The following is a 14828-nucleotide window of genomic DNA, read 5'->3' as shown; positions in this document are numbered from 1 at the left end:
TTAATGAATCAATTTTAAATATCTATTTGTTTTTCAATGTCTTCATTTATTCCCATGACAGACACGTCGGACAATTGTATTCATCCAACTTGTGGAAACAATTGAAGGAAAATATTTTTTCTGTTTCCATTGCACAAGGCAAGGTCCATTTGGCGGAATCTTTGCATCTCCAAAATCACTACTTTCCAGGGGGCGGTAAAAAAGACCATCTGGCTTGAGTTGCCAACACTGCATCGCTCGAGTTGATAAATGGACCGCCGGTATTTGCAGCCCCGTGAATAGCAAGAATGTACGCATACTCCTGTAATTGACGCACACCCATTATAGCTGTAATGTATTGCAAACCATATCATTTAAACCCATCAAATTCTTTTGAAAAAAAATGATTATCCAGCACCAGGTCTTAAGTCAACAATGTTGAGCTTCTGCTCTTCCTGCATTTTCTAAAAACACGCATCTTAAATTGTCTATAGGTGTAAATGGCTCTTGACTTTGTCTACACACTGGCAAAAACATCCTTACCTGATTTACACTTTCCAGATGCTTGTAATGTGCAGACGCATAAACTAGAATTAAAAACGCAAACCACCTAGGATTATAAAAATAGCAACATGTATTGTTCCACTTTACATAAAAGACAGTCTGTGAGTCTCCATGTGAAAAAAAGAAAAGACCATCATTGGGATGTGCCAGTTCATATGGAGCACGATACGTTGAGTTTATGTGCATCACACTACCAAAAACATGCAAACAAGAATGCCCCAAAAAAACTGCTTTGAGTATGAAAATAACATTGTTGACGTTTAATCTGATGTGGAGGTGTTACAAAGCTATTTCACACTGCAAAAACAAGGGGGGAGGCTAAGAGTAGGCAAAGGTAGCTGTGCGTGAAAATACATGTGCGACTGACCACACTTGTGGCACAAGTACAACGCGAATAGCACTTGAGTGCGTGGTGGAGCTCTTTACGACAACAACACAGGACATGGCTAATACAATAATTCATAGACGGCCAACATGGAAACAAGAAGAAACCATCTGACAAATGGAGGCATTTAAATGGATGTGGCTCAATAAATCCCAAAAGGGTGTTTCTTTCTTTCTTTCCATTTTTTTTTTAAACAATTATTGTAGTCAAAATACAGTAAGGTCATACTGTAGCCATCCAGGATTTTTCAATGAAGGAGATCATTTAAAAAAGAAAAATAGAAAAAAGGGAAGGGGACCTTTACACGGGTTTTGTCTGATACAAGTTCTCTCCCTAGTGGCCTGTATATGAACTGCAGGCGCTTCTGCATATGACTGCTGTGAATTGGCTCCCGTGATGGAGGTCTGGATGACCCCAAGGTGCTTCACAATCCAAATCGGGAAGGGGTGCGCCGGGGTGTCATGGGAGCCTCTTCTCGTCTCCCCGGCGTGCATATTCTCAACGACCTAAAGCAGAGAAGAGACAGACGTTATGGATGGCCGGCCACCTTGACCAATGAGCAAGAAGAAGAAGAGGAGGAAGAGGTATGAGTAGAATGAAAGGAAAGGGAGAGGATGACTGCAAGACTGGCCAAGGAAAGATACATGAGCGCACGATGCCATCAGGGAGCGATGAGAGTGAAAGAACGAGTGGATGAAGCTTCACTCTGAGAGCGTCATCCATCTTCCTTAATCACAGCTGCTTGGCAAGATCACACAGACAAGCTTCTCATGAGACTTTAATAGAATTCCATATAACAAAAGCAAAGGGTGGAGGAAAAACATTTATTACTAAAATGCTCGCCACTGAAATTAATCATACAAGTGAAACAATTACAAATGAGCATGCTACTGTATGAGACTAATTCTTTATCTATTTTCAATGAATTGGTCAGAGAACAGTGTGTTCAAGGAAGCAGGCCGTAGCAATGTAAAATTATGAGCAAATTAAGATGAGATTTATTTTAGGACATGCTGAATTCTGTTTGTTGGTGTGCCGTGGGATTTTTCCCAACGTAAATAAAATGTGTCTCGGCTCAATGAAGGTTTAAAGAAACTCAAGCCTCCACTCAAGCGGCGATAAAACCCCCCGCTTATTCTCTACTTGGCATAAACACAGAAAACAAAAGGAGCGGGTCACTGGCCCAATTGATGCGAAGTGTGCTGGGTAAGGGCGTGAGGGCGTAAAAAGAATTAGGAGGTGGTCACAATGAAGGCTGCAGAGACCACAGTCATTATCACACATCCCACTTGCTGGCTAAATCTCATTCTAATCCCTTTCCCCAAGTGTGATTTTTTTTTCTCCCACAGATTTCACACCGGTGCGGTCACACAAATGTAGATAAACCGGCGCATTAATTAACAATGAAGTTAGTTTTTAAATCTCTATTTAAAAGCGTACTTCTCTCTGAAAAGCTCCAGAATGGGTGTGAAATTAATTTTTGGGGTCTAATTTAAAAATGGAGGTTCCCCCGCTTTCTGCGCTCTGCTGTGCCCCAATTTAAATTGCTGCAGTAATGGGGGTCAGCCAGAAGTCAATATTATTTCTTTTTGTCTCGTCTGCGGGGACCAGAGGTGAGAAAAGCTCATCATGAAGAGTGAGAGAGTTGGAAGAGAGGGAGGGGCGGAGATACAGCCTGGCGGCGAGGTGGCTAAATGAAACGCTTCTATCTCTGCGGTGCATAAAGAATGGAGAGGTGGGTTTGCGGGGTGGGAGCCACGTGAAACCATTGTTGCAGAGGAAGCGTCGGCCACTTACTTTACAATGCCGGTGTTCTTCCTCTCATTCTCCTCTCTACGGCTTAGTAACTGCTCCTGAGCCAACGCCATCTCCTCTTCCATGTTGTTGATTTCCTCCTTGGCCCGCCGACGGTTTTCCTGGAGGAGAGGAATGCAATATGAGGAACAATATGAAAGCGTTGATCGGGAGGGGGTGGGGGGGTCGTTATGACCCCGCCCCCTTTGCATCTTTTACTACTTTGGCAAGACTTTCAGCAAGGAGTCAAGAAATATAATATGCAGAAATATAAATTAGCCACAAGCACATTTGTTGCAAACTTACAGTATAATTGGCAAAACAGAGTCAGTCAAAAACTTGATTGGCCTTACCTGTCTGCTTCTCCCAGCATGTTTGATGCTATAAAACATGGGCCCAAGTTCCGCCAGCCACTCACCATCCACTGCAGTTACACACTGCATGTACTCCTACAAGACAAAACGAGTTTAAATAAAAAAAATTAAAAAAATCCATCCATGCGATGGTGGTTCCGTATGTCAGAAGTTTCACCTTGGTAGTCATGACGAGCTCATGGTAGATGATGTAGTCGGGCGTGTAGCCCATACCAAACAGGGAGCTGGTCGGGTGAAGATGACACGGCATGCCCGTCCTCACGTTCACATATTCACCAATGCCCTGAGAGCAAACACATGCCATAGATGAATAAAGTTTCTCTCAGACATTTTAAGTCTTTCATGAGATGTTTTATCAGCACTATGTCATTATGTGGCTGTAAAACATGCCACAACTACATGAGATATATGACCGGCTTTGGAGAAAACAAGAGAAATACCTTGAGCTTGGCAGCCTGGTGGAAGTAAGCAGCACAGATGCACTTCCTGATGATGTCCCAGTCTGAACCACATGACATCAAGTTCATCCTCTGCTGCACCATGATGTCTTTTAACTGAGAGCGCACCTCACGCACCTGGCAGACAACATCATATTTGAAATACTCATTGCCTCAACCTTACACATAACAATAATTTAGAAACAACTGACACGCATAACTAGCCTTAAAGGCTACATTGCCACTTCTTTTTGGGGAAAAAAGTCCAAATTTTCAAATCAAAACCTATAACTGATTTAATGTGACAGATCTGGTCATAAAAACACCTTGGAGGCACAGCTGTGATGTCCCTAATGAAAACCTTCTGAACAAATTGCTAGACTTGTGAGGTTAGTGTGCACATATTGTCATCAGTATAACCTTGCGCATGGCCTTGGTATGAATGAAGTGATCGTTGCACCAGATGCTCGAGTAATTGTTGTTTTTCCACTGCTGGTAGACGTTAAGGTAAGTCAGGTGGTCACTCTCCGGCACGGAGAACTTCTCCCTGACCTGGTCGCTCTCTTCCTCACGGCCCTGCAGATACCGGCACACATTAGGCGTATTCTTCTTTTTCTTCGATTATTATAAAATAACAAAATTCATTCACTTTGTTTGGTCAAAAAAATACCAGTACATGATTTCAACAAAATAAATTGACTAAAACATGACAAGATCAAACCTTCGGTCTGTAAAAGATGGCCGGCACAGACAGCATGGAAACGATGATGAGGATGTCGGCGCTGCAGCACATGTCGCAGGACACAATTAGCATCTTGGACAACGCCGGGTCGAGGGGGAACTCCACCATCATTCGGCCAGTTGGCGTCAAAGAACCTGAGAGCACAGTGATTGAGTCATACATAAGGAATAATTAAGCATGTACAAGATGAGCTATAAGGTTCCTTTCCAAAGGCTGAGTCATCATAAAGAGTCTTGCTTTTCTGTCCGTGTACAAGCGGTGGATGTACTCGTGACAGTTCAGACAACTCAAGGCTAGGAAAAAGGATCTAGATCAAAAAACTTTTCAGGCTGTGATTTGAATGATTAGACGACAGTCTAAGAAGCTTACTCAGGGAGAAGCGGACCAACCAGTTTAAGGCAGGTAAGACTTAATCTGAGAAAATCTGCTGTTAACACACCATACAGGGAATCATCTAAAGTCCCTCCTTATCCCCAAATCCCTAAATCCGGGGAATATGGCTGAGGATGAGATAGAGGTCAGCCCCGACCGATTGAATCAAACATTGGATCTGTTACAAAGCAATTACTTCACTGGCCAAACCTGCAACTAGCCCATTCAGGTCTGTTTGCAGAAGCTGCTTTTGTGTATGTGACATGAATTAAGGAGCTTCAAGCAGAAACTCGAGATGATAAAATGCATGGTATAGTTACAGTACTTCATCTTGTTCTCAAAATGAAGCTGGTTGATGGCATTTTCGCCCATGTGCAACAACAACAAAAATGTCAAACCGCTAAAATATCTTAGGAACATAATTTGGAAAAGGAGGGATAAGAACGCAGTAGTGGTGGCCTCTTTCGGTATTTCCCCGAAGGGGTTGCCGCAGCTGAACACCCCTTTCTGTCCAGATGATTCGCATGAGAAGTGTTTGGCACAGTTTTTACGCCGGATGCCCTTCCTGACGCAACCCTCTGCATTTACCCGGGCTTGGGACAAGCACAGGGTAGACACTGACAAATCAATGAGGTATCAATTGACAAATCAATTGCTCCAATGGCTGCATATGGTTCCCTAACCGGGAATCAAAGCCAAGCCACGAGCGATGAAAGCTCCGCATCCTAACCACTGGACCATCAGGGAATAAGAATGCAGTAGTGCAGTACATTAATATGAATATAGTCGTTGGTGGTAATCTGAAGAGTCACCACTAGATGTCACTAAATGCCCTATTTTTTACCTAATTCTTTATTTTTGTTTTTTTACCAATTATGAATTCATTATGAAAAGCTCCAACAACACTAACTCTAACCCCTCCAAATTAGTCATTTTTATACTAACCAGAACATGTCTTCTCTTGGCAAGTTATTTTTCAATCTTTATATCAAAATACAATTAAAATGTGAACCTCTGATGTAGTAACATGATCAGCACACTTTAGTGACCAGAGTGAAGCACACAAATATCACGAGCAATTCCACACACCGGTGTTATCGAGCGCTCCCAGGATCCAAAGCTGGTACATGGAGTTGAGCATGTTGTCTTCAGGTGGTGGGTCCATGAAGTGGAAAAGGAGTAAATCCTGAACACCCAGCGACTTCAACAGCAGGACCACATTGGCCAGGTTGGTCCTCTGAATCTCTGGTATGGTGGTGGTCAGCATCTCGTTCTTATAGGCGCTCTGAGTGTAGAGCCTGGGTGCAAATACATGATGAATCAGTCCTAATCGCAGCTCTTCAATGTAGAGAAAGAAATAGAATACCTGTAACACTGCCCTGGTCCTGTACGACCTGCTCTACCAGCACGCTGGTTCGCATTTGCTTGGCTGATGGGATATACTTGTAGAGCATCCATTCCAATGCGAGGATTGAACACCTGTTAATAGATGCATGAAAAATAACTAATGACATAGCTCATAGTGCATCAGGTAAATACTGTACTTACAAGGTGAAACATACCTTAAGTTTGCAGAAACCAGCATCCACAACAAACATGATACCATCCACAGTGAGGGAAGTTTCTGCTATGTTTGTAGCAACGATACATTTCCGAACACCGTCTGGAGCCTGAGCGGGTGAAATAAAACAATAATCGTGTTTATACACAAGTCTCCATTGCACCAATCTTATAGACATAGAGGAAAATGGAAAGAAACCTTCTGAAAAATTTTGGCCTGCAGGTCCGAAGGTAGCTGAGAGTAAATGGGGAGCACAGCCAGCGCTGGAGCGTTATCCAAATCCTCCAGTCGTTCCACAATCTGATCTGATGTTACCTACAAGGTCAATGAAGTACAAATCTATTATATAGGACAACTTCCATTCAAAGGGCTACATAGGAGTTACTTATCAATTCAACGTTTATTACTGAAGTTCTAGTTAGCAGTTGTGTATAAATGCAATGCAGTCCTTGTACTGCCTGCTGTTCAACTATACTAAGGTGTAGCTCAATAAATTAGAATATCATAGAAGAGTTCATTTATTTGAATTGATCAATTAAAAAATAGAAACGCGCAGTTGACAGATTAATTTATCACACAGAAAAAAAGAGAGGGCCTCCCTAATTTCTTGACTTGGAAATTATTTGTAATTGTTTCTATTTTCTTGGGGAGTATTTTTGCTTTCTTGTTAGCTGCAAGCCATCAGCAGCAGCAGAATTATGACAAATAAAGTCATGAAATATTCCACTCTGGGTGTGGCACATCCAAAAAGAATCCCCTTTTGATCTGAACTCCTTAAATAAATCGATATTCCTAATCAATTTTTTGACGATGCAACTTTATAAAGCTGCCTTGTCCCTCACCTCAATGTCTTCCTGACCCGGCATGAAGATGAGAATGTCGCCAATCAACCCACTGAGGTGGATCTGCAGGGCCTGTTTCACTGCTGCCTCAACATAGTCCTCCTGAGGAGTCTAAACAGCACAAAACAAGAATTACAGAAACATGTTCGAGCAATGTAGTGCTTGTACAACAAAGGCAAAAAGCAAAAATATCCACACCTTGCTAAACATTATGTCCACTGGAAATGTTCTTCCTGGAATGTTGAATATAGGTACATTGCCAAAAAACGCTGCAAACTTGTCGGAGTCCATTGTTGCAGAGGTAACAATCAGTTTCAAGTCTGTGCGCCGAGAAACAACCTATTGGGGAAAAACAAACCAAAGACAAAAGAATCATGATGCTCTTGACTTCTTCATATGTTGCAAATCAAGCAGGCGTGTGGGACAAGAGAACGAACCTCCCGGAGCAGACCAAACAGCACGTCAGTGTTCAACGAACGTTCGTGAGCTTCATCCATGATGACGGCGCTGTAGTGATCCAGATCAGACTCCCTCAGTGACTCTCTGAGCAGGATACCATCCGTCATGTACTTTATCATGGTTTTCTCACACGTGCAGTCCTCAAAACGAATTGCGTAGCCCACCTATAGAATACATACGACTGTTGGTTAAATACTTGGACGCTCGCATTCAATGTGGCCCACGACTGGAGTTAACACAATCCATGTATTGTTATATGCCCATTAGTATGTACTATTAATTACTGGAGTTATGCTTTCAAACTGGAGGGGGAATATTTGCCTTTACCTCTTCTCCTAGGTTAGTGCCAATTTCCTCGCTGACCCTCTTGGCCACACTCATGGCGGCCACTCTGCGGGGCTGAGTGCAGCCCACCATACCGTAGCTGGTGTAGCCATCCTCATGAAGGTACTGTGTCAGCTGAGTGGTTTTCCCACTTCCCGTTTCTCCGACAACAATCACAATGCTGTTGTCCCTACGGGGGCAGAAAGACAGTTAATCATGGAACCTCAGCACAAGAACTGAAGCTCATACGAACGCATGCATACCTTATGATGTTAAGAAGCTGCTGCCTGACAGCGAAAATAGGTAGGTACTGTCTCTGCTCCAGAATGGTTTTCTTCTTGGCAAAGTCGCTGCTGGCCTCGCTCTTCTCTTTCATGTGATCTGCGAACTTCTGCTCTGCTCTACAAAATCAAGCGAGGAGGAGACCTTGTTAAAATACATGGAACTGGTTGGCCTAATGGACGCCACAGCTCTGTGAGTAGGACATGGTCACCGCATTGTGAAACGCTACAAAGGCCGACCTGTAGTCTACTTTGCCATCCTCGCCAACCACTTGGCCGGACGCATCGTCTTCTTTCTTCTGGATGCCCATGATGTCCCCCAACTTAGTGCCTGCCAGTTCCCAATGTTTGTGTTGTGCCTGAAAACACATTTAAGTGTTACATTTTGCTGGTCTTGAATCAAGGTTTAAAAACAGACGCTTTGCTGAATGTGTAAGCAACGTAATAATGCCGCCTTTTTCGTGTTAAATTCTAAATTGGCAGCCGACCTTTTTGCGCTCTTTCTGCTCACGGTGTTTACGAACAAGCTGACTGCCCTTGCGGGAGATGATGGCCAAGTCAGAGGTGGCGTCTTTCACAGGGATGATGGGTTCTGGCTGCGATGACAAGGCAAAAACACACAGTGAAATCAAAAGTTGAGATAAATACCTCATTTCCATCATGTGAAGCTAAGCCAATCTTACTTTACCTGTTTGGTGAACACAATTCTTCCATCTAGGAATGGAGGGACTAAATTGTGAACCAGCAAGTGAACCTTTGTCGCGTTATCCTCCTCAAAGTCTTCGTCTACCTCCAACCGTTGCACCACGCCGCTAGTCAACATACGGTTGGTCTCCCATCGTTCATTGTCCTATTAGGGAAACGGAGCCCGTTAGTCGGAGATATCGAAATACACACACGCGCACAGTACACCTGTGTTAAGTTACCTCATTGATTTGACGTTTCTGGGCGGATATTCGTTTCTGAGTCTGCTTCTGAAGAATCTGCTCCCTCTTCTTGACATAGTCTTCAGATGTGGAAGTGAAAGGGTTGTGGAACTCATCATAACCTTCGTCCATCATGTACCAGTCTCTGTCGGCTTGCTGCAAACAGTGCATGAATTAACAAAAGACTGAGCAAATCATAATGTGTGTGTTGAGAAATATATGCAGGTAGATTTGGAAAGCACTGATACTGTACGGCTGTATTCTGATACTACGACACCAATACTACCTCACAAGCCTGACCAAACCTTCCAGGTATGGTCCAGAAGACAACACATGGTATTGTTAAGTAATCAAATATAATTACTTGTGCCATTACTTTGTCTAAAAAATGGTATCAGTGCATTCCTAATAAAGATAATAACATAAAAACAATAAGCCAACCTTCTGATCTTCTTCCCACTGCTCTTTCTCATCTTCGTTATCAAATGCGATTCCAGTCCCACCTTCTTTTTTACCTATGTAAATTGAAGTCAGGACTCTCATCAAGTATTTCACGTTAAATATTTGGAAGACGCATTTACAATAACATTTGTTACCTTTTCCTTGGGATAAACGAGGTGTGGAGCCTAAATGCTTTCTGTCATTGGCCCACTCGTTGTACTTGTAGGATGGGGTGGGGAGGGGCGTGTCATCAGTGTAACGGCCTCTTACTGACCTAAAGTCAGAGCAGAGAGGATATTGCAAAAGATTTAGACACATTATTATTAATCATAATAATAATAATAAGAGTTTGAATTTCATATAAAACACAAGAAAATGTGACAAGAAGCATCATCGCCACGACATAGGATACATTATTAAGATGGCACTTGTTTAAGCAACAGTAAATTTCAATATTAGATACTCACTTGTCTCTTCTCTCGCTCTCTCGGCCAGTGTGCCGATTCCGCTCCGATTCCTTTGCAGAAGGCGCAGGGGAGGGAGACTCCCACTGGGAATGCCGTGAAGTGGCATAACCACTGTCTTCTTCTTCCCAGTTGGAGCGGGAAGGCGTAGAACCATCTGTGTTAAAAAAATGTTTTTAAAAAAAGCGGACTGGATTGTCTCACGAATGAGGACAAAGAGTCTGTACTAAAGTTCATGGACCTGAAGACAAGGTCGAACATATACTTATATTCACATATTAAGTTGCATAATTATAAGTATCTTACAAATGAAAAATAACTACCTTTCGGATGCTGTTGTGGCGTTTGTGGTTCATCTCGCCTGCTACCGCGACTGAGGCGATCTGACCAGCCATCTCTCTGCAAGCGCTCGCTCCGGTGAGAACGTTCCGAGCGGCTGCCCTCTCGGGTATCTCACAAGAAAAAGGAATGTTAGCATCACAACAGAGTTCAGAATCAGCTACAAATTCAATAGCTTTAGAATCACCTCTTTCACTCCGCCGATCCCTGCCCTTATCTTTGTCTCTGTTCTTGTCATCTTTGGAGGAGATGTAGACGCCAAGCTCACGTCGGTCTTTTTCTCTCTGTTCGTGTCGGCGACGGAACTCTTCGCTTACCCCTCCGGGACTGGAAGGTGTTTCTGAGCCACTGGTGCGGTACTTCCGGCTGGCATGGTGAAAAAGAAAATGTTTCCGAATGATAATAGCGCCCATTTCAGGTTATACGTACTATTCTCACAAGAATGGACTATTTCCTTCATTAACGTTCTGAAAGTCCAGTTGATTCAATTTCAGTATCACATGGGACAAAGCACTTACTTCTCTTTTTTATCCTGTTCATTCTTCTCATCATCTTCATCATCAGATCCAGAATCACTTTTGCTTTCCTCCCAGTCCTTGTATGAGGAAACCCTGGATTTTTTTCGAGCTCCGTCCTCGCCACTGGCTTCACTTTGTTCTTTACTCTCTCGCTCTTTCCTTTTCTGGGCTGCCAGCAGATCCAAGCCCAGTAGAGAGGTGCGCGGGGTCGGGGCCCGAAAAACATGATGTTCTGCAGCAGCGCTCTTCTTCTTAACTATCAATCCTCCAACTTGATCTTTTGAATCAGTCCCCTCCAATCTATGCATGGAGTCGTCGTCATCCATTATCTGCGAGGGGTAATAAATGCTTTTTAATGTATAATGCAACGAAATATGAAAATGTATTGGGTTTTGTGCGGTCGACGTTCAATTACATATGACATTCTATACCGATAATGACAATGATCCAACATGAAACTTACCGAAGCGTGGCGAACTCTTGCTAGCCGTCCGTTTAGCTAAAAGCCCTGACAGGGATAAACGTCAATTTGCTCGAGTCGTGCTTCTTTGCGATCTGATTCATATAATTCTCAAAATAAAACACCTACAAGTGGGCTTGTAATAAGATTTACAAACCTGCGTGGCTGCTAGAGAAACAATTATATTGACAGCACGTTCGTCGATCGAACGTAAATATTTACAGAGAAGAGAGCCGCCATTGCTTCTTTTGCCCTTCTTCTTCTGCTGCTTGAATGTCGGCAGACGCTGACCAAACTCCACTTTACCACCCCCTACTGGTTAGGTGCTGATCACCTAGTGTAACAGCGCAACTAAAACAGTACCGCTACAGCAGACAAGAGCCCAGTGCTTCTGAGAAAGCTAAAAGTTACCCTTGATTCTAAAGATTCAATTCACTTAAAAGAACTGGAATGCACATCACTAGTTTACAGCACAACACGCACACTTTCGATATTTTAAAAGGTTGTTATGAGGGTGCTACAAAAAAATGATGTTCCAAAAACGAGAATGCTGGTTAATATTATTTTTGCAATAAAACAAGCTTCTGGGTAAACCGCAGACGACAACATCGGCAATATATTTTTTGTATAAATACTAATTCTCGTTATGAATATTAAATATTAAATCTAAATTATAACAGCCAGAGCCACACATCTAATGAAATTAAAAGAAAAAATGTTACAATGTTACAGCAACCTCCCATGTTACGTATGCGTTAAAGCAGCGCACATTTGAGACTTTAGGTCATGTGATCATCAAGTGGTAGCATTTGATTGGTTCTCACTTCGTACGCCACAATTTGATTGGCTAGCTCTCGAGGTTGCGCCTGGCTGCCAAATAGCACGGGTGTCATTGGTCATTTGCCTTATCTGCTGATGTACGGAGAAGTTCGGGCATTAAGTGTTTTTGGTTTCCAGAATTGCTTTGCAAGCCAAAGTCTATGTTGTCGGTCTTCCACAATATCGATTGTTTTTATGCATTAGGAGCGCATTTGTAGCGGAGCACCTGCCTTTGAGTCAGTACCTGGATTTCAGAATCAAATATTGACGAGCCGTTCAGTTGCTCTATCTGTTTTTCTTGCAGCAAAACAAAACATGGTCGAGGAAGTTAACGGCAACCCTATTGAAGAAGAAGACAGACCTGCTAATGGTGATGAAAAGGGCAAATGCTTGAACGACGAAGTCAAATACTACACGTTAGAAGATGTACAAATTCATAATATGAGCAACGACACGTGGCTTATCATCCATGACAAAGTTTATGACGTTACGAGTTTCCTCGAAGAGGTAAGGGCCAGCTTTGAAAGTTGACGAAAATGTTTTGGGCATAACTGCGCCGTTACTTGGTGTTCGGTTTCGAGTCTCATAATTTTCGGCCAAGACTACTTCCTGGAAGTAGCCGAGGATTCGCTGCGTCATTTAAAGACATCAAATACCCATTGGCTATTCAAAACTCAAACTGCGCATGTGCAAGCAGCACCTTGTTTCCAAACCAGGTTACGTTAGTTCATACTTTGCAGGTAAAAGTGCAATTTCCTGCAGGGGAGGTACTTGACGTAGGGTTTGTAATCTTTAACCAGTTGATTGATTAATCATACGACATTTTTCTTGTGCAAGGGTCATTATTATTAAAAGGAGAGCACCACATGCAAAACAACAGAATGACACCAAATTCCTTCTGTATGTTTCAAGCTTAATCGAGCAGAAAAATGCAGAATTGTGGACCAATTGTGTGATTTGATTTGATTCATTTGCGTTGTGTGTAGCATCCGGGAGGTGAGGAGGTGTTGCTGGAGCAAGCTGGTGCAGATGCAACAGAGAGTTTTGAGGATGTGGGTCACTCCACGGATGCCAGAGAGATGCTGCAGCAGTTCTACATCGGGGAGCTTCACATGGTAAGCGACATTTTCTGCTCGTTTTGACAGTGTTTGCTTACACTCATTTAAAAGTGTTGTTTTTGTAGCCATTTTGTGTAGCGTGTGTGGTAGTCTGCACATTTTGTGAAGTTGTCAGCCCCCAGTTATTTACAGTACCGATTGTCTTTGCAGGATGACCGAAAAAAGGAAAAGCCAACGGTAAGAACAAAAGTCTTAGGGCTTGACTTTTGATTTGCAAAGAAAACATCACTTAATGTTTATTATCTTCTGTTTGCTGCTGCAGAATGTAAATGTGACTTCAGGAGAATCAAGGTCAGTGATCAAAATTTCACTGTAGGAATACGTACATCGGTAAAATGCACCAATAAGCTAAAGTTTGTTATTCTGGGAAAAGAAAATGATTTCTTCAAGTAGTGTAATTTTCATGGTGTCATGACATGATCATCATTGTTGACTGTCAAATATTCTGAAGATATTGATGTTCTCTACCTCGATCTCAGCAACTCCTGGACCACATGGGTGATACCGGCCATTACTGCAACCGTCATTGGCATCTTGTATCGTTTCTACGTGTCCTCTTGAGTGCCAACGTTCCCAATTGATCTCATTTTCTTCATCCGGAGGCCTTGAAATCTTTGACCAAAAACACCTCACAGAGTTTACCTCCTCAAACCGTCTGACAATATAGAGGGAGGACAGTACGTAATTGTCAGTAATTGTCTCCCCTCAACTCGTCATCCAGCAAGCCCAGCAAACATTCGAGGAGAGATTATTCAACTCACTGCCTCCAGCTTCTTTATTTCATCTTATCCTTTTGCCTCTCCTTGTCATTGTTTTATTTAATTATGCATCTGTTTGACTCACTTTGGTCTGTGTTGATTTTAGTTGTCCACTTAAAACAAAGAATCAGAAAGTTTACAAATAAGGAAATGCTAGTGAGATTTTTGATCTAATCAGGATGGTGATATCAGCATGTTTTTTTAATTTGCATTTGTGAGAAAAAAAAAACTTTCACTTTCATCACTGCTAAACTTAAACTTTTTGATTGCACCCTTCATGAATCAGTCAGTCAGTTTATGCATAACATAATTATTGTCATTGCAGTACCTAAATTGTTTTACCTCTAAATAGTGGCATTAACTGCAAATCCATACTTGCCAAGGAAGGATACAAAATAGAAGTAGGATTTCTATAACTGTTTTCTTGTCAAAATCGAATGGCTTAAGTGTATTATTAACCTGTCACAAATATTTCAAGTGGATTGTACCGCTGTTTTGTAAGTTGCTTTTTTTTTTTTCTGCAAAGTTTCGGAAGGCATATGTTAAACTCCAAAGCAAAAAACATCTTGAACCCTATCAGTTTAGCAAAAATATTACTTTTTCAGTTGTAAACTATACATCGGTGTCTATTTTCTTTATAATATACCATTTGGTATATATTGTCCACTAGTGCAATTGAAAACCTATTATCTTATGTTGCCTGCTTTCAAATATTTGGGTTTGGACTTACTACTGCTTACCCACAATCATGCACGGCCATGAAAGGAGTCTACATTTGCTATGCTGACAGCTCTTGTGTTGTCTTCACCTGCCATTATGTCATTAAAAAACCTGATGAAAATAAATCTTATACAACTATATTCATCACTGT

General features: G+C 42.2%; 2 protein-coding genes across 4 annotated transcripts; one reads left to right on the top strand and one right to left on the bottom strand.

The window, feature by feature from the left end:
- Nucleotides 1-788: 788 nt before the first annotated feature.
- On the bottom strand, nt 789-11975 carry dhx38 (DEAH (Asp-Glu-Ala-His) box polypeptide 38). 2 transcript variants are annotated; one of them, XM_085907222.1, is made up of 28 exons: nt 11420-11975; nt 11266-11310; nt 10803-11131; nt 10472-10650; nt 10269-10397; nt 9949-10102; nt 9637-9755; nt 9482-9555; nt 9041-9196; nt 8803-8964; nt 8603-8710; nt 8355-8473; nt 8097-8234; nt 7837-8023; nt 7488-7673; nt 7249-7389; nt 7051-7161; nt 6407-6523; nt 6210-6317; nt 6014-6126; nt 5737-5945; nt 4255-4409; nt 3954-4109; nt 3537-3671; nt 3254-3379; nt 3076-3171; nt 2726-2844; nt 789-1434 (listed from the first exon to the last, which is right to left on the bottom strand). In XM_085907222.1, exons 3-28 carry the CDS (start codon nt 11126-11128, stop codon nt 1353-1355), a joined length of 3705 nt encoding a protein of 1234 aa, XP_085763348.1. In that variant the 5' UTR covers nt 11129-11131; nt 11266-11310; nt 11420-11975; the 3' UTR covers nt 789-1352. The 2 variants fall into 2 exon arrangements, with proteins under 2 accessions (XP_085763348.1, XP_085763347.1); XM_085907221.1 differs by having other exon boundaries at nt 11266-11975.
- A 167-nt stretch (nt 11976-12142) lies between these two features.
- cyb5b (cytochrome b5 type B) lies at nt 12143-14817 on the top strand. 2 transcript variants are annotated; one of them, XM_085907224.1, is made up of 6 exons: nt 12143-12317; nt 12386-12588; nt 13068-13196; nt 13350-13376; nt 13462-13490; nt 13679-14817. In XM_085907224.1, the coding sequence occupies exons 2-6, from the start codon at nt 12397-12399 to the stop codon at nt 13758-13760; spliced, it is 459 nt and encodes a 152-aa protein (XP_085763350.1). In that variant the 5' UTR covers nt 12143-12317; nt 12386-12396; the 3' UTR covers nt 13761-14817. The 2 variants fall into 2 exon arrangements, with proteins under 2 accessions (XP_085763350.1, XP_085763349.1); XM_085907223.1 differs by having other exon boundaries at nt 12144-12321.
- The last annotated feature ends 11 nt before the right edge of the window (nt 14818-14828 follow it).

The sequence above is a fragment of the Syngnathus leptorhynchus genome, chromosome 3 (assembly GCF_054491065.1).
Source record: "Syngnathus leptorhynchus isolate UIUO chromosome 3, UIUO_Slep, whole genome shotgun sequence".
Taxonomy (NCBI): Eukaryota; Metazoa; Chordata; class Actinopteri; order Syngnathiformes; family Syngnathidae; genus Syngnathus; species Syngnathus leptorhynchus.
The sequence above is the reverse complement of the archived record's forward strand: the minus strand, read 5'-3'. Positions and strand labels throughout refer to the sequence as shown.